Genomic DNA, 18,834 nt, shown 5'->3' on the forward strand with positions numbered 1-18,834 from the left:
TTTAAAAAAATTAGCAAAAATAATTTTGAAATAAAAAAAATTAAAAAAAAAGAAACAAAAAAAAAGAAAAAGAAATCAATTTTGGGTAAAAAAAAAAAGCAAAAAAAAACATGTAAAAAAACAAAAGAAAAAAAAAACCTGCTAAGAAAAACCTGCTACAAAAAAAAAAAAACCAACCTGCTACAGTGAATATCTCAAGCGTTTTAGAGTTCTTTAATAATTAGGCCAGTGACTCGGCTTGCGTTATTTTAGCAGCAGTTTGAGCTTGGAAACAAATCTAATAATAACTCCAGACCAAAAAAATCATCCCACATCAATTAAAGAAATATGATGCCGAGAACCATTATTTAATAACCTACTGTAGTGTTTCCTCTCACAGTTTCAGGGATGGACAAATTCTGATCCTAAAAACGGGGTGAGATAAGAATTGAGCATTCAAAGCAGGGTATGCTCCAGGACTCCCAGAGTCGGGGCCAAAAACTTCATCTACCTTTGGCGCTCCAAATTTAGCTACAAATGATATGAACCAGATGGAAGGCATTATCAAGGTTAACTATCAAACAGGGTTCTTAATTAGGACCACAAAAAAAGACTAACCAGTCAGTTATCATTCAAGTAGTTGAACTCTCACTTTCATGAGTCCATGTCATATCTCTGTACGTGGGTGGCAGAGAGTCTGAGAGAGAGAGAACATAGTTTGTAAGTAGGTGTTCACTATTTGAATCCACCAAGCATCATCACCGACATGTTTTATCAATCACCCCAATCCAATCAAACATATAGAAACTAAAATCCCACTTAGTAAGTTTTTTCTTCACATGCACATTCATAACATCCCAAAAGTTTTTAATACAGAGTACAGCCATGAGCTCAGTAGCAATTCACCACTAATTTTAATTCTTGGAATGAGATTCGGCAAGATAAACAGCTAATTTGTCATTGCAATATCAGAGATACAAACTAGAAATTAAGTTGGGTTCATAACCTATCGTGCAAGCTAATGAATAAACATGGGACTACTCTTGTTCCATTATCATCACAACCAATTTCCATAACTTTTTTTCCCATATGAATGCTCTTCTATATCAGGAAAATTTTTGTTAGCAATTCACTCCCCTATTCCTAAACGCGGCTAGGCAACAGGGATTTAAAAAGCAAAAGTTATCATTTATTTCATCTATTTTTGACAAATTTGACCAATAACTTAACAAGGAAAAAAGGCTTTATATCCAAGGAACAAATTTGTAAATAAGCACAGGTATTCTTTCTTTCTTCCCATTTCTTCTGGTCTTCAGAATTGATCCTAATAGGAGTAAGAGGACTGCCAGAGCATCAATGCCTTGGGGGCACAAGTGGAAAGGGAGATAAAATCAATGACAAAGTCTAAACAATACATGCTTCGATGGTTCAAGAGTTTCATAAACAAAAGCAAAAGGCTCAAATGAAATAGTGGGGATTCAAGTATTCTGAAATCTGAATAAGGCAGAGATAGGAGGTCTAACACAGCCCAAAGTAGAAAGCTACCGCAGACTCACGGCAAGAGGGGGAAATGTTTGAAGGTTGAAAGCATGTCATTCACATAGGATTGAAAAACAAAGCTTAAATTGTTGCGTACAAAGGATATATACCAAAAATAGGACTTTGTTTCCTTTTCATATGGTTTGCAGGAGTTGTCTAATCTTTCAACTGGAAGTGAAAATAACAATTTAGTACCACAATAGCTTGATAATCCGTGGAAGAAAGGTAAGTTTAAGTCCTATATGTTGACTGGGTATTGATACAAAGCAGCATTTTTATTTCCTTGATAATTTATTGAATTCAAGAAATCTTCACGACAATAAAGTGTGCACTTGGATATAGTATCAATCAGATGACATGCCGTTGAGAGTTTCAACGAACTGTATATTGAACTGAATGACTATTTGAATCAACCACTTGGTTTTACAAGAAGGTTTAATAAAGGTGAGAGGTCCGTATTACAGAATATGCATACATGCATGGGGAGGTAAGGAACACACCTGGAACTATTAAAAAGGCAAAAATAAACCACCAAGTCAGGAGTGCTTCACCGGCAAAAAGCATTGCCATCACCCACTTCAGACTTTCCTTGTGAATAAGGTGTGCGCTATCCTTAATGGTTGAGCTCCCCCCTACTCATTTCCATACACACTTTTATGAGCAGCGTCTAGTAAGTTCCTCCCACCCAGCATGCACGCACAAGTAGCTTCTCATGCACCATCTTCCTCTGCCTTCCTCAAATGCTTCCATCTTTTCTCTTCATGCAACTCAACATCGACTTGCATCTCCCATAGCTTACCAGCTCGCTCTTCTTCTGTCAGTTTAGAGGCAACATTCCGACACTTAAAGATTGAATCATGGCAAACTGACTTAGCAGAAGCATAAGATCTTCCCTAACGAGGACTCTTCGTGCTCCTATCCTTTCTATCAGGGGCAAAATCTGCGCTGCCCTCCAACAAATATCTCTCATTCATTGACTTGCCATGATTCTTCCTGTGCGCATCTTGAACATCTTCTTCCACAGCTCTTGGTGCGAGAACCCACGGGGAGTTTGCTTTCCGTATTTTCAACCCCTGTAGTTATTCCTTCCTATTTGGTTCTAATTCACTTGATTCGCCATCTGAACCCACACGCGCTTTGTAATTATGGTTATCATGCTTTGGACTCCTGCTATCGCTACTTTTTCTCACCTTTTCCCATATTCAACTCTGACATTTTCTGAGTCAGATTGTTTTTTAGAAGATGAATGCTTGTGATCACTAGTCTTTCTCCTTCGTTCTCCTTCAGCACTGACATTTTCAGAATCCTATTATGGTTTCAATAATGACTGCTTGTGATGCTTTCCTTTACTATGACCGTGCTTCTTCCGGTGTTCCTTTCTATAACGGTTCTTCTCCATCTCTTTGTTTCAACCTACAAAATAATAATCACTGGTTCAGCAGGCGCACAAAACTGATTATTTACTATAAAAAATTTGGAATTCTCCAATGATATTGATCTTCTTTTCCCCTCAGCATGTGAATAGAAATGTTTCAGCTAATATTAAAAAAATAAAAGTACAAATGTTGATGTTTCCAGGTCATGAGCCAAGGACGCGTCCATGGTACCAAAGGCGTCTACTAACTTGAGATTCAAGTTTAAAAGTGAAAAGAACTAGCTATTCACCATCAATTTCATATTTAATAACGTATTTTCACAAAACCTAACAGACATTTCTACATTACAAAATGGGCATGCATGACCAATTACATAGATAGAGAAAAAGAAGAGAAGGAAGCGATTCATTGAAAGAGTATTATTCATCAAAGAGAGAGAGAGAGAGAGAGAGAGAGAGAGAGAGAGAGAGAGAGAAGGAAGTTTAGAGATTTGCGAATCAAAAGGAGAGGATAAGAATGGACTTTCCTCTGAGCGTCATTGGAGGAGTGAGGCTTGTTCTGGAATAATAATGAATAAAATAATTAATTGGTAGTTTGATTAGTTAGTGGAATTGAAGGGGAAAAGGGTAAACAGAGAAGGAGATTCTTACGTGACAAGAACAGCTTGCTCCTGGAGAAGACGAAACTCAGAACGCTCACGCTCATCTTGAATCAACTTCTTCTGTTCGGCCCGGTGCTTCGGCTCAGCCTTCCACGCGTTCTCTATGTTCCTAAGACTTCCCCGTGTGCGATCCCTTAACTTCAAAGCCATCGTCCGTCCTTTCACTGTCTCTTATTGTTCCAAGACACGGACACGCAGAATGAGGATTTGCGTTCTTCTTCTTCATCTTCTTTATACATTAAAATAAAATAAAAGAAGAAGAAGAAGAAGAAGAACTGAAGAAGAAGCAGCAAGCAGCGGAAAACAACTCGGGAGGCGGCCGTAAGAAGCCCAAATCTGTCTTTATGAAGGTGAAATAAAAGCCCAGGTCCAATATCAAGAGTTTATGGACTAAAATTATTAATTTGAGAGTCGTAGACTATTATAGCATATCTCAGCACAAACATCAAGAGAGAAACTTTAACAAAAAGAAAAGAAAAGAAAAGAAAATGAAGCTTATTGAATCAATCATTGGATGGATTTGATGATCAACCCAGCAATACATATATACATACATACATACATAATGATTCTCCCCCCTCCACCAAATCCAAATAAATAAGGCGTGGAAATCACTAAACATCCACTGCCAGTGCCAGCCAGCCAGGCCGCAATGCCATGCCATTCCATTACTGCTGCCACCATCAGATTCCCCAACCTCACACCATTATTATTATTTGACCTGTTCTTTTCTTTTGTCCTAAACGGCACGTCGCTTACACGTTCTAGACAGACAGACAGACAGAAAGAGAGCAGAGCAGAGCATTTACATTTTATTTTTGTTTCACTACTACAAACATAAAACTAAATAAATTTGTCTCCCAGTAAAATAAAATAAAAAGAACATTGAAGTATTTATTGGGCCGTTTCAAACCCTTTTCTCCTCCCCTTTGCTCTCCTCTTCATCCTTGCTGTTTCTGCTCTCTCCCAACTCTTATTCCTCTTCCTTTTCTAATATATATGTTTTATAATCTCTTACAGAAAATCCCGTTGAAAATATACAACAAGAAGGGTTGCTGCAATTACATGCTCCACATACATACATACATACATAATAAAAGGGAGATTTAAGTTTAAGAAACAAATCGATTTCTCTTCTCGATCGGTTGGCCTCCTCATTCAGAGGGTGAGTTTTTTTTCCCTTATCTTTCTTTCTGGATAGATAGATAGATCTGATTGTTTTTGTTTTGTTTTGTTTTGTTCTCTTTGATTGATTGACTGACTGATTATATGATGTACGACTGAAGAAGTGGATTTGGTTGTTGGATCTGGCAGGCTAGAGAGATCTGAGGAGAGTGTATTACTACTATTATTATAAAAAAAAAAAGAGGAAAAAAATGGGTCATAGAGTGGATCATGAGTATGACTATCTGTTTAAGATCGTGCTGATCGGGGACTCTGGTGTTGGCAAATCCAATATTCTTTCCAGGTTTACCAGAAATGAATTCTGCTTGGAATCCAAATCCACCATAGGTGTTGAGTTTGCCACCAGAACTCTCCAAGTATTTCCCTGTTCTCTCTTTATTGTCATCATCATTCTTATCATAAATAGAATATATAATTTTATAAAGAACAAGTTTATTTTTTTGGTATTTCATTGGTCTTCTATTATCCACTTGTTAGTTTGATTTTATGTGTCTTAGCTTATTTATCTGCCTTAGCTGGTCCAATTCCAAATTTTTTTAACTATGATCACAATCCCTCCCCATTTGTTTATTAGTGTGTGACTCTTGCCCTTGTTTGATTACTCTTATAGTTTCGGTCATATAAATAGAATCTTCACCTTGTACAACACTATTTGCTCACCATACCTTTGACAACCATTACAATGCATGGCTCCCTTTTTGTAGTCCGCTTGCCATGTCTGGTCTTCTGTAGAATATCCATTTAATATCTCTGCTGTTTACACTTTGCATCTAGACCTCTTTATATGATTTAAGGTCTGGGTTATCGATGGATGGTTCTAAATCTGCTGTCTGGATGTTTGCTACCAGGGCATATTACTAACTGATTTTTAATGCCTCTGGTTTTCCTGCTGATGCAGCGTGATTTTGCTGCCTATATGGGTGAAATCTAACAGCTAGCTGATTATTATTATTGTTGTTGTTGTTGTTGTTATTGTGCAGGTGGATGGGAAGACAGTAAAGGCACAGATTTGGGATACAGCTGGTCAGGAGCGGTATCGAGCTATCACTAGTGCTTATTATAGAGGAGCTGTTGGTGCTCTTCTTGTTTATGACATAACCAAGAGGCAAACTTTCGACAATGTCCAGAGGTGGCTTCGTGAATTAAGAGACCATGCAGACTCTAACATTGTCATCATGATGGCGGGAAACAAGTCTGACTTGAAACATCTCAGGGCTGTTCAAGAGGAGGATGGTCATGCCCTGGCTGAGAAGGAAGGTCTCTCATTTCTTGAGACATCAGCGCTAGAAGCCACCAATATTGAGAAGGCGTTCCAAACCATATTGACAGAGATCTACCATATCATTAGCAAGAAAGCACTGGCCGCCCAGGAAGTAGCTGCCAATTCCACAGTTCCTGGTCAAGGAACCACTATCAATGTTGCCGATGCCTCGGGGAACACAAGCAAAGGTTGCTGTTCCACTTAAAGCCACACTTGAGGAGAGCAATAATTTTTTTTCTTTTTGGATTTTTGGCTGAGAGAGGGAGAAGACATGTAAATTACTCTTGACCTGGTAAACGGGTATTTGTTAGAAGTTTCAGGATGGATTATTATTTCGTGTTTATTTCTTGTATTTTACCCTTAAAACTGGTAAACGGGTATTTGTTAGAAGCGTGGAACTGACTGATTGCAGGGATGTAGAGTGTACTGGAAGAAACAGTGGTATGGAACCATATAATGAGCAAGTATATTACGATCAGTTTGCTATGCATGCATGTATGTCCGAATTGTCCCAGATGCCAGATGGTTCTTCTGTTCTGTCATGTACCGTGTGGTTCAACTAACTGTGCAGTGACTACATAATACATGTCATAAGATGTCACAAACTCGCAATTTAATAGCACCGACAGTAGGGGCACGTACAAAAAAGAGGATGGACTCCTACTCTTTCTATGCACATTGTAAATGCAAAGGTTGCAATGGCCGTTATATAAATCCATGCGGCGTCAAGGAAACTTTGAAGCAATTGCAAAGTTATTGCTGCTCTCCTGGTGTTGCTCTTCCTGGTGTTGATTGTGACGGCTCCGATAGAACTGAATTAGCTGCCCTCGTAAGCTGCATTCCTCTACCTGAAAATCAGGCCATCTTTTTATCAATTACCATTATTAGCTCTTTCTTTAGCGGTCAAAACAAAAAGGACAAACGAAACATTATTTAAGCTAGGGAGGCGGCGTTGAACAAAAACAGAAGAATGACAATTTTGGAGACTAACTTCATAGAGGATCAGAATACAATAAACAGAATTGGGATGTAGCAAACCTGTGAATTATATGTCATTGACAACAGATCCCCGCATTCTTCAATAAGAGCTTTTTCTCCTCCAGTCACCCTAGCTAGTTCTGAGATCAAATGTTCTGTTTCTTCAGCCTGCATCAGGAAATGTCCCACAGAATGATGATGGGTTGGAGGACAAGAAATGGTGGCAAATTTATTCTGGTTTAGGGAGACCCTAATTTAGCATAGTAGACAGAGGTGGTGGCATGTATTGGTATAGATGGGGGGCATGTATGCCTCAAGAGCGTAGGAAGTTCTGTATGAACAAAAGGAGGGAAGCAGCTACTTGACTTAGAACAACTATCCAGCATTCTTACCTTTTGAGTCTAATCAACAAGCTGTTTGGATTTTATAGGGGGCATGTATGACTCAAGAGCGTAGGAAGTTCTGTTTCTGTTGCTATGCCACATGTTTTCCTACGTAGGACACAATTAGGCTGATCTCAAATAACCAACCTCCTTTAAATGGGACTCTAGAATAACTCCAAATAACCTCCTTTAAGCTCTTATGTTTTATCACTCTCAAACACAAGAGAAAGCACCTTCATTGATTATAAGAGAAAGCACCTCACCTTTGGCATAAGGCTTTCAATGTTAAAAGCTACTGTGTCCATTAATTTTGTTGCAGAGTTCAGTGCCTCCCCTACCTCTCTAATATCAACCTGCAATAAACATCCATAACATTGTCAGACTATAACACATGAGAATGATAGACTATTGATCTGTTAACCCAGAAAGTGGCAAAAGGAAAAGAGTAAAACGTACTCTAACATTTCCACTGATAGGAACTTGAAGTGAGGCATTCAACAAAGCTTGAATTGCTTCTGACAGGGATACCGAATAATCCATTTCAAAAGCAGCCCATTCATCCAGATACGGCATCTATAGAATTGGGAATTCATTAGAACATGCAAACTACAGCCAATAAATAGCACTATCGTTCCAAGTTAAATTCTGTAATTATTACATGTAACTGTATATTGTTTGGTCACGATAGAGATGCCTAGATGTTAAATGCATCCAAATAAATGATGGGGAAAAAGAAAAAGAAAAATAATGTCAGCTCCTTACTTGAGCTTCAACGATGGTCCATAGAATTTTCAATCTCTGCAGAAGGCCAATCTCTGCACGTTTTCTTTTCACTGTGTCGTATAATTCTGTTATCTTGACACCAAGGGTATACAGGTTTCTCTACAAGAAAATAGAGGACTGATCAATTTTGAGATTGGAATTAATGAAAATTCATTGAAAAAAAAAAACAAATAATGAGATAGATAGTACCTCAGTTTCTCTTCTCTGAGCTTGAGCAGAGGCCTGTGCTTTTGCGTTGACATATCTCCACTGCAGGTAGTGGTTGTGAAGCAGCTTGAGAGATTGCACATCTTCTTGGTGACTAGAAACTTTCCTTGTCTTTCTAGAAGCATCATTTGGGATCTTGGAGCAAGGAGCCACTGGAGGCAGTTTTGTAGATTTGAGTGAATGGAACAAGGTGGGGTCGCAGCTACTTATAGATCGCTGCAAATTGAGAGAACGGGAGCATGGAGAAGCACAAGGGTTATTACTATTATTAAGCCGGTTGAGATTTCTCTCGGCTAGAAATCTAGCATCAGTATCACGGAGGAGATCAGGAAGAGAGCTTCTGACATCATTGTTGTTATTCTTAGTATTAGGATTAATGTTGTCATGATCCGATGAAGAAGAGGAAGAAGAATCGGTGGAATTGGAGATCCCGGTGGATTGTAACAGCTTTGCAGCAGCCGATGAGATGTTGATGTTGGAGGTGGAGCGTTGCTGCATCATTCGTAATTTAGAAGAAGAGGACGTGTTGATGATGCTGATTGTGGGGGTATCGGGTCTGTGACTCTGGGATCTTGGTTCGTTCTCCTTAAAAAGCTTGATTACAGCACGCTGATGATGATGTTTCCGCTGCGGGCTGCAGTCGGCGTCCGCTTCCTGGTTGCGGCGCTGCCTCTGCACGGAGTTGGAGCGCTGCTTATTGGTAGGAAGAGGTGAGAGGGAGGAGGAGGAGGAAGCAATTGGAGACATGAACCTGGAACTGACCTCCCTCACCCTGGGCCTCCGAGGAGGAGGATTGGGGGGATTGGGGACTATGGCTGTCTTCTCTTGCATCATCGTAATCGATTCTTCATCCATCTGCTCTTACAGTTGCGATATGTGCCGTCAATCGATTTCTGTAGTTCGTATCTGAGGTTTTGTGTGTGTGTGTGTGAGTGAGTGAGAGAGAGAGAGAGAGAGAGAGAGAGAGAGAGGTCAGATCTGTTCAGTGTCTCCTCTGGTCTGTGTTTAGGGCAGCTCCGCGTTATGAGAAATAAAACTAGCCGTTGCTAACGGTACTATTATTTTCAAAAAAGCAGTATTTCATTTGTTTTTCACCCATGATCGGTTCATTTACTCTTTGGTTTGTTTCCTTTCCTTTCTTTAATTATTGTTAATTGGCACCATCTTTCCTTTAATTATTATTCTTGGGAACTCTAATTATTACCCATCAATTAATTACTACTATTCAAATCATCATTAAATTATACAAGAACAGAACAGGCCTGCAAGTATAAAAATATAATAATTATTATTTTTTAAAATATTTAAAAAATATATTAAAATAATATTTTTTTATTTTTAAAAAATTATTTTAACAGCAGAACTTTAAAATAATTTTAAAATTAAAAAAAAATAAATTTTTTCAAAAACATAAAAACAAACACAACGAACACTTGAGGGGCCACGATCCATTTTCATTCATTTCATATTTAAATGGACAAGAAGAAAAATTACCTTTTAGAACAAGATACTATTAAATCAAACACAATCAACGGATCGTAATTATAACAAATCCCAAGAGTTTTTTCATGCAACACAATCCTCCTTTCAAGTTATTTTTATTTATCTGGTGACTGCTATAATATATCTGTGAGAATACTAAATGCGATTGAATCAAGTATGCCCATTGTCAAATACAGTTCAATTAGTAGAGAACTAAGCTCATGCCATACAACACTCAACCGCAGAAAAAATAAAGTATAATTCTTGTGACATCTACAATTCCACGTATGTTTCCTATTATACCATAGCAGACAGGCATGGTGTGAATGTGGCAAGATGCATAACTGCAGTTCACCCTCCCGTCTAATTGAGTGCCACTGGTCTGCAGCCGTCTGTAAATTATCTACAAAGTTGATTGCTTATAGCATCATGTGTTCCTCAACTAATACTGCTGAAAGTCAGTTATGGCCAAGGAAACCCCTTCCCCTGGAACTGGGCATCGGGTCATCTGTCATGCACCCCCAAAACAGTGAAACTTGTATCATTACAATGTAATGAAAATCTGAAATATTCACTTAAGTAGAAAAAATAAATAATGTTATTCATATGAAAAGCCAAGCAATTCTTCATCAAGACATGATCCTTCTAATTTTAATAAATCACACTAGCACAAGAAAAGAAATCGAGAAACTTGTGAAAATCTCCATTCTATAAAATTAAATGAGAATACAGGAACAAGATCGTATATGATGAGGCTCAAAGGAGAACCCTGGATCAAGTAACATTCTGGTGATAATCAATCTTACCATGTTCTTCTTCATCATCTCCATTCTGACTCGTGAAGAACGGGGTGAGGTAATTCCTGTCTAATGCTGTAAATGATGCAGTGCTGCAGGGGGGGAAAGATAAAAAGAAGAGCTCAAAAAAGAAGTTCCAAAAGCCAAATAACCAAATATGATGATGTCAAATTCTAGGAATTACCTCTTGTGAAACTCTTTAAGTTTCATCTTCAGCCTGTTCCCTGATGTGGCATCCTCATTGTAAGAGGGAGCAACGTAACCATTATTGCCATCCAAACTCTGAAAGCAGAAAATGGACATACATTATTTACAATTCACTAATCAACATGAGGGTGGAAAGTGTCCTGGCTCAACTATAGGACCCCATCAAATTGAGCTGTTCATAGAAGCTGTGTAATGACTGGAGGCAAGGCTATACTGAGCTTGTTGTAGGATACAGAGTGTGGAGTAAGAGCATTCCACATCTAGACTCACAAATATTAATAGGCCCAAATGCATTGCAACACTTAGAAGCTATCGGCTGCTTGCTAGAAAAGAGTTTGAGGCTAATGGACCTAACTTCTCATGGAAGCTATTTTGATTGCACATGTACCTTAATTTTTTGGATAAATATGTAGATGGAGCCTAAGAGGTCTTTTTTAAGGGAGAGTTCAAGGGGAGCTGCTCCCTAATATTTCAGATGGTTGGATTAGAACTCTTTACATCTGTATTCAATTTTCTCTCTAATATACTAACAGAATCTTTAGATTCTCCGTCTTATAAACTAGCCCTTTGTTCTTGCATATATGTCACACCCCCTCAATGCACTTTAAGTTGTGTTTGGTATGTGATGAAAAATTTTGAGAGAAAATGTCAACAGGTTAAAATTTGAGTGTACTGTTATAAGCGTAAAAAAAGGTTGACGGGTGTAGTGTTAAGGATGTTTGGTAGGAGGTAGAAATATGATGGATAATAATGGGTCTCAAAAAAGATAAAATCAGTATTTAAATTAAATATAACTGTTAAAAATTAAATAACATATATTTGTGGTCTAGAATTGAAGGGGCAAAAAAAGAAAAGAATAGAATATTGTTAACATTTAACCCCTTTTTTTAGACTAGTAACATATCTTTGGCAGAACTTACTTCACTTAAGGGGCCATCATGGTCATCACCAACAACTTGCAAAGTTTCGAGCACAGTCCCTGTCGATCCTCCAATTAAAAGCACCTGTAAGATTGTTTAGAATAGCCAAAAGAATGAGTTTCAAGCATACAATCCATATACGAGTCTTACATGGAATATAGGTTCATGGAAGAAAATAGTTGATTTACTTTCAGATATCGGCTTCTTCTTTTTTTTGTAAATAGGTGTTTAAAATATAGCAGTTAAATTATTGTTGACTTTATTTAAATTTCAAGTGAATGGGAGCCTTTCTTTTTATTGAATTATAGTCTATAATAGATTATGGATTGTTCTTCACTCTACCTAAACAGATCCTTTACAAGCACAACATTAGAGATAGAAACTTGGAATGCAGTCTTTGTAAACTTCAGAATCTCTTTAGCAGTGGGATTTCTTTTTCTTTAAAGATATAAAAAAAAAATCATTAATGCCTTCCATTAAACTTTGAGACTTGAAATAAAATATAAATTAGCCCTTTGGTACATCTTACAAGTTACAGGTATCATTATACACACTTGAACAACCCTAAATGATTCCCTTGCTTTTGTTTACCTCTCAATTTTTAAGAATAGAGACCCACATAATTCTCTTATACCTCTTACAATGAAACCCGAAAAATTTTACAAGTTTAGCCCATGTGCATTGATGGTGATACTGCCTAATAAGTATTAAGGCTATCATAATGCCATGCATGACTTTAGCTATGGTCCATTATGTAGAAAACTTGTTCACAAAAACCCCAGTCACCTCAAGGCATAAGAAGAAAATGTATAGAACACATTCGCAGAGAAAAGGAAGGGTGCAAAGCATGAAAAGGAACCAGTGGAAGAAGCCCGACTGATGACAAAGACTTGATTGTTTATTTCTTTCCAAAGAAGGTAGCTAAGCACCTTGCTACTGTTTAAATAGTTTGTACTTTCTAGTACACTGTTAAACTCATATCTGAGTTCTAGTATCCAACCGAAAGATGAACTCGTGCACTATAGAATGGTATGCTATAATTTGTCCTCAAGTTTTCATCAGAATGAATTGAAAGAAAAAAAAAAAAAAAAAAAAAACAGAAAGTTTGGATTTTATTAGAGTGAGCTTGCCTACCGTCAACACAACTATGGCAGTGGTTGCAGTGAATATAGTCTGGCCATGTCCTTCTGGAAGATCATGAACCGATTGTAGCGCAAGGGCAAAAGCCATGGCCCCTCGAAGTCCTACTCACACCAGTGATTCATTAAACCTAACAAAAATTAAAAATAGAGAGGATTTATGGAATCAGAGAATACTGCTCTTCCTACCACTGTACCAAAGCGCTTTCTGATGTTTTACAGGTATTTGACGTGGTGCAGGTCGAACCAAATTGACTAAATATGCACAAGAAAAGACATTCGCTGCCCTACAAAAAAAAATTGCATGACCAATTACAGTTCCAAGAGACAGGATAGCATGTACAGCAGGGTTTCGTAAACATTAATGCCAGAAAAAGGAAACTAAAAGGCATCAGATTGGTAAGATAACAGAGGTAGAATGATCAACATCTTTATTTGAGGTGAAAGTAAATGCAGCATTCATACCTTGCAACTCCAATAAATATCTGAGATGGTCATAAAGTTAAGGAATAACAACACAAACTGTTGCTTTAAAAGAGTTGCTCCAACATAGATTTTTGATGAATCAAACAAGGATACAATTGAGAAAAAAATAAATCCAACATGGGACCAACTATGCTGTTCCATTGCAATATCAAATCCCATGTATATAAATCTGCAAATTAGGCATACAAGTCAATCGAGGTGCAATATAGGAGGAAAATAGAAGTAATTCAACCACTCAATATGGGAAAGATAACAATATTCCCTTACACAAATGTCTCAGCTAGTGATGATATCAGGTGGAAAAATGCAGAAACAAATCGCTGTGAATTTTCTGACAAATTTGAGTAGGTATAATGCTTCATGACCTAAAAGGCAAAAATATACAAATGTATTTCCATGTCTATGCTCCAACAATCATAAGTCGTTGTATGGTAAATATATTTAAATTTCCACTTACAATTCCAGTGAACAATATGGACACTATACCAGTGAGGCCAAGACCTTCTGCAAGCATGTACCTAGAATGAAAGTTTAACATTAAATTGCACCAAAATCTAGAACGAGGAAACATGATACTGAACATGAAAGAGAGCGAAGAATCAAGCTTACGAAAAATATGGAAAAAGGACAAAAAGGCAGCATTCCAAGTTTTGCAGACTGAAAAGAGAATGACATATCGATTTTAATCAGGATTTTTATGTAACTCAGTAAATCAAACAAAACATACATAAATATATATATATATATATAAAGAAATACTCACTTGTCAATATCCAAACCAGCATACTTGAAAAGGTTCAAGGAATTAAGGTTTGACAATACATTTGAGCATGCAAAAGTTGACAGATTAAAAGCACTTGCTTCACAAACACAAAGACATGTGTGCGCAAAGATAGAACGAAAAGGATATCAATGCAGAAATAAATCCAACTCCCACACCTGTAAAGAAGTATGTAGGGCATTGTTAGTAATGTTGATGTGAACATAAAAGTTCAGATAACGTGGTAATATCAAAATCAGAAAAACCAGAATTGATGAACAATCATTTCAAGGAAAGAAAGTTGTTATTGTGATATCAATAATGCAGATATTGGCTGTATTTTGATAAGAGAAATAATGCACATAATGAAAGACACAATAAAGAACCTGCAAGCATCTTCTTAGAAAGTTGATAAACTGTGAGTTTGAAATAAGAGGCACCCTGTAGAGTGTTCTAAACTGGGTACTTTTTTGAAGTCGGCTAATATTTGCATTTCAAATTTTAAATGTAAGTGATCACAAAAATTATGTTTTTCTGATGCAGTGTGATGAATGCATTTTATGAGACCAACCTGCAGACAATGAGCCAACAAAGGTTTCAAGAAACCTAAAGACCACCATGAAGAAATTCTGTCCAGGTGCATGACTTTTTAACGAGGACATTGTTCTGCATAGCAAAATACTGCTTAATTTAAACCAGTTTATGGACTATTTTATCTGCTGAAATCAAATGCACAAGCTTTGAGTACCTGTACAAGGATATTGCCATCTACCAGTTGGACAGCGTGCAAAAGAGAGCCACAGAATCCAGTAAATACAGGCTTAAGCAAAAAATTTAAACTACAATTCCATAGCAATAAAAACTTACAGCGTCATTCAAGACAGATTCTCCAAACACCAAAGCATAAAGGTTCGTATCTATGCCAAGTTCCTGCAAAGAGCATCAAACATAGACGTTAATTTAAATATCAAGGGAAATGACAGACAGTGAATCAAATTTGAAAGTTAGATACAGATTTCATGGCATTCAGCTCATATTTCAAAAATTAGTGACAAAATGGGCAAATATGAGTGGATCAACATTAAAGTGAGATAATGAACAAACTCTCTCTCTCTCTCTCTCTCGTGTAAAGCATTTTAGAACAGTTATCAAAACACATACACCAGGTCTCTATACACATATCAAAAGCTACCTCAAGCACTTGTGCAGGCATCAAAATCAAGAAAAACTTGAAGCCTTTGAATCATAAGCATTACAATTTTAATTGAATTTTCTTTGCTCCTTTTCGCATAAGGAATGGTGCCATCTTACCTCTTAGAAATACCCTGGATATTCTCAAGTAAGCATGCAAGTCAGGCCATGCATCAAGCCCATCAAACATGTTCTTGGATTAAAGGAAACCAAAAGATGGTCTTTTCCAAATAGACACGGATACTATTGAAATGTTAGAAATTTAACTCAACTGAGCCCTGATCCAAATAGTTGACAACATTTTTTTTTTGTCACCAGGGAGGCTAAGACCTGAGCTGGATGGAAGATAAATACAGAACACCAATTGAGCTAGAGCTCATTGGCAGTTGGCAGTCGATCCCAAGAGTTCCTTTTCTCTATCCTGCTCAATTTAAGGCCATATTTAATTGAAGATGTTAAAAAATGCAATCCTCTCATATTTCCAGCCAAGTCAATTTTGGTTAACTCTTATTCTTTTTACTCTTTCTGCTAAAGTACAATCAATTCTTCTCCATCACTGTAAAGGTCTATGACACATACAGCAAAACCATCTTACATGACATTGTCTTAACTCTTCCTCAATTTTTTGTAACCTCTACTTTTCTGGCATTTATGCTGTACTCAACCTTTTTCAAATACAACGAAGGTATAGTACTGTTTGCAGTTCCATCACAGTAGTTTAATGTGGCCTGTGATTTCTGTATCACCCAATATTCTATGACATAAAGTATAGTTATCGTATTGCTATCCAATGAAAAATCAACTTCAACCTTCATGATCAATCCACCGTTTCATCCAACCAGCTACAACTCTATGATTAATATTTTTCTCATCCTGTCCTTCCTTAGAATCATAAATCCAGGACTCAAAAAATGATTGTTATTAGGTATTTCTTAACAATCTGTTTTGCCATATCTCCATCCTTGATCCTGGATTTTTCAAATTTGCATACATATATATTCTGCATATTCTGTTTTAATGCTTTTTACAGCTCCTCTATAATCATAAAATTTTCAAATAATGTTATTATTTGAATCCACAAGTAGATACAAAATTATTGAACCTGTTCTATTTAAACTTCCCTTGGCAACGGGCAGCTACCCATGTACATATTCCAGGAACTTAGGTCCTGATCAGATGTTTATCTATCACAATTCAACAGTCATTTCTACCACCTGGTTTTTATTGTATTAGCGCAAACATGTCCAATCTCTTGCCATTGGAAATGGCATGATACCAAAAACTAGGAAATAGAAGAAGAAGAAAAAATGCCAGATACAGAATGAGATAAAACATGTGTAGGATACCAATAATGCATTTTTTCAACATCTTCTTGTACTGTATTCTGTAACATGATGATTGCATTAATCAATTTTCTCATTTCAGTTGCATAAGATGACTAAAACTTTAAGATGTTGATTCCAATACCGCATGAATTCTTTAGCTTAACCATGCAATGGATAGACAGACAGATAAGTGAAACTGAACACACCTGGAATATGGACAGAACAGTAACAGGATCGGTTGCTGATATAAGAGCACCAAACATCAGACATTCAACAAATGGAAGTCTGTAAGTGAGGTAAATAAGACCGCCAAGGTAACTGAAGGAGAAAACAGTTAGAAGAGGAGTCAACGAAGGAATATGCATAATTTTCGGGAGTGATTGGGAAAAACAGAAATACTTACACTAGAACACCTGTAACAACAGAAGCTATAAAAGTTCCTAATATGGAAAATGTGACAATGGCTCCAAAGTTAGAGAAGAATGGTTTCTGCAAAGAGCAAATAACTGAGTGACCATCTAAATTCGGAATATAAAACATAAGCATCTCAATTTGAAAAATAAAATAAAATAAAATGGAGCAAGTGACATACAGGTGATAGACTGAATCCTGACTGAGTAGAACAAAAAAATGTTAAGGACTATAAGGAGATGATATCATGGAAAGGAAAGACAAAGAAATAAAACCCGCGTTGGTTAGTAAGGATATAATATGATGGGAGGAAGCAAGAAAAGGAAGAAAAACTCCTCATGGAAATTAAACCATGCCCTGTAGGGAAAAAGAAGAAGAAGAAGAAGAAGAACACCAGTTATTAAGGATGGATGGATTTATGATAATCAACTTTCTGGGAAAGGAGAAATAGGAAAATGAACCTGATGCTTGTTTCAGTGTTAGAGATGTTAGCGAGTGCACCAACAATTAAACCTGGAGGGGACGGACCAACAAACATTCTATCAGCTAAGCTAATATGATTTCACTTGATTTGATAAAGACAGATTTGGAGTAATAAATAGATTAAAATACCAATGAGAAGAGAAGCGCTGGCCTCAGGCAGGTAATAGAATCTGTGACGACGAAGAACATGACCAAGGACGAAGGAGAGGACGAGCATCATTATCTGGAGGAGTATGCCAACTCCTGCTGCTTGCTGCTCCTTTCCTGGATGCGATTGCGAATCTCCTCCTCCTCCTGCCGGTGATATCTGCATTTGCATCAATTCCTCCACTACAGTCGACATTTCTTTTACTTTAAACCCTAACCCTAAGCCCGCTCCTGTTGATATTATGATCTTTCTCTTTGTTATTATCTATCTATCTAATTTTGTTTTTCAAAACTCTCCGTAAGCCATCATTCTTTCTCCTCTCACCGAAGTCGTCGAGCCCATCTTTCTTCAGTTCATTGCCCTGTCTTCTTTAAAATTCCTTTTTATTTTTCCTACTCCGTAATTTTCGGAAAAAACTCATATTAACCCTGACGTTTCTTTTAATTCGGGAAATTATCCCATAGGAAGAAGATTTGATCGAAATTTACCCTATATTTGTAAATTTTATTCAATTCAACCCAACTTAACTACCTTACATTAAATTACTAGATAATATCAACTAAATTTTTTCAAAAATATTTAAGTAATTTCAAAATTCAACGTTTTTCAATAAAATAATTTTTTTATTTTTTCTTGAAGAATAAAATTAATATTTTTAAGAACATAACTTCGAGAATTTTAACAAATAGAAGAATTTTAAAGTCATGAACTCAAGAAAAATTCTAAAAATATTTATAAAAAATATAAGCTTTTGATTTTCAAGTTTAAAATTTTAGAGTGTAGATCAAAAATAAAATACATTTGAATGAGTTGAGTTCAAACTAACAAACATGCTTAATGTTAGTTAAGAGGCATCTCAATCCTCATCAAACTAATTAATATGAATAGCTTATTTATCTACTCATTTAACCTTCTTTAATGTTTTTTAAAAAAAAATTTAGCGAGCATGATAGTTTTGGGATTGGACATGTATACTCGTATGTTCAATTCAATTCAAGTACAAGGTCATGATATAGGTTAGTATATTTGACGGAATATATATACACGTTTGACCAGGGTTAATAATATTTTTTAAAAAATATTAAAATATTTGAATTGAGTTAAAAATATAAAATATATTTATGATATTATCA

The 18,834-nt window shown here is 36.6% G+C and overlaps 3 protein-coding genes and 1 long non-coding RNA gene across 5 annotated transcripts; 1 reads left to right on the forward strand and 3 right to left on the reverse strand.

The window, feature by feature from the left end:
* Nucleotides 1–1,857: 1,857 nt before the first annotated feature.
* LOC133677634 (uncharacterized) lies at nucleotides 1,858–3,886 on the reverse strand. Its single transcript, XR_009835796.1, has 2 exons — nucleotides 3,545–3,886; nucleotides 1,858–3,452 (listed from the first exon to the last, which is right to left on the reverse strand). It is a non-coding gene; the product is annotated as an uncharacterized LOC133677634 (long non-coding RNA).
* A 1,045-nt stretch (nucleotides 3,887–4,931) lies between these two features.
* Nucleotides 4,932–6,487, forward strand: LOC133677633 (ras-related protein Rab11C-like). The gene is made up of 2 exons (XM_062099750.1): nucleotides 4,932–5,096; nucleotides 5,721–6,487. Exons 1-2 carry the CDS (start codon nucleotides 4,932–4,934, stop codon nucleotides 6,204–6,206), a joined length of 651 nt encoding a protein of 216 aa, XP_061955734.1. The 3' UTR covers nucleotides 6,207–6,487.
* LOC133677632 (protein ENDOSPERM DEFECTIVE 1-like) lies at nucleotides 6,446–9,358 on the reverse strand. Its single transcript, XM_062099749.1, has 6 exons — nucleotides 8,335–9,358; nucleotides 8,125–8,244; nucleotides 7,819–7,935; nucleotides 7,626–7,715; nucleotides 7,040–7,147; nucleotides 6,446–6,849 (listed from the first exon to the last, which is right to left on the reverse strand). The coding sequence occupies exons 1-6, from the start codon at nucleotides 9,205–9,207 to the stop codon at nucleotides 6,727–6,729; spliced, it is 1,431 nt and encodes a 476-aa protein (XP_061955733.1). The 5' UTR covers nucleotides 9,208–9,358; the 3' UTR covers nucleotides 6,446–6,726.
* Nucleotides 9,359–9,865: 507 nt separating this feature from the next.
* LOC133677540 (sodium/hydrogen exchanger 6-like) lies at nucleotides 9,866–18,069 on the reverse strand. Of its 2 annotated transcripts, XM_062099620.1 has the most exons (22): nucleotides 17,683–18,069; nucleotides 17,532–17,583; nucleotides 17,368–17,427; nucleotides 17,252–17,276; nucleotides 17,063–17,148; nucleotides 16,866–16,977; nucleotides 15,011–15,073; nucleotides 14,892–14,911; nucleotides 14,715–14,809; nucleotides 14,294–14,322; nucleotides 14,147–14,178; nucleotides 13,993–14,040; nucleotides 13,841–13,901; nucleotides 13,651–13,748; nucleotides 13,477–13,552; nucleotides 13,363–13,382; nucleotides 13,087–13,184; nucleotides 12,893–13,002; nucleotides 11,759–11,842; nucleotides 10,816–10,913; nucleotides 10,641–10,723; nucleotides 9,866–10,342 (listed from the first exon to the last, which is right to left on the reverse strand). In XM_062099620.1, exons 1-22 carry the CDS (start codon nucleotides 17,894–17,896, stop codon nucleotides 10,293–10,295), a joined length of 1,614 nt encoding a protein of 537 aa, XP_061955604.1. In that variant the 5' UTR covers nucleotides 17,897–18,069; the 3' UTR covers nucleotides 9,866–10,292. The 2 variants fall into 2 exon arrangements, with proteins under 2 accessions (XP_061955604.1, XP_061955605.1); XM_062099621.1 differs by lacking the exons at nucleotides 17,252–17,276; nucleotides 17,368–17,427; nucleotides 17,532–17,583 and having other exon boundaries at nucleotides 17,683–17,887.
* Between the last annotated feature and the right edge of the window lie 765 nt (nucleotides 18,070–18,834).

The sequence above is a fragment of the Populus nigra genome, chromosome 17 (genome assembly GCF_951802175.1).
Source record: "Populus nigra chromosome 17, ddPopNigr1.1, whole genome shotgun sequence".
Classification (NCBI taxonomy): Eukaryota; Viridiplantae; Streptophyta; class Magnoliopsida; order Malpighiales; family Salicaceae; genus Populus; species Populus nigra.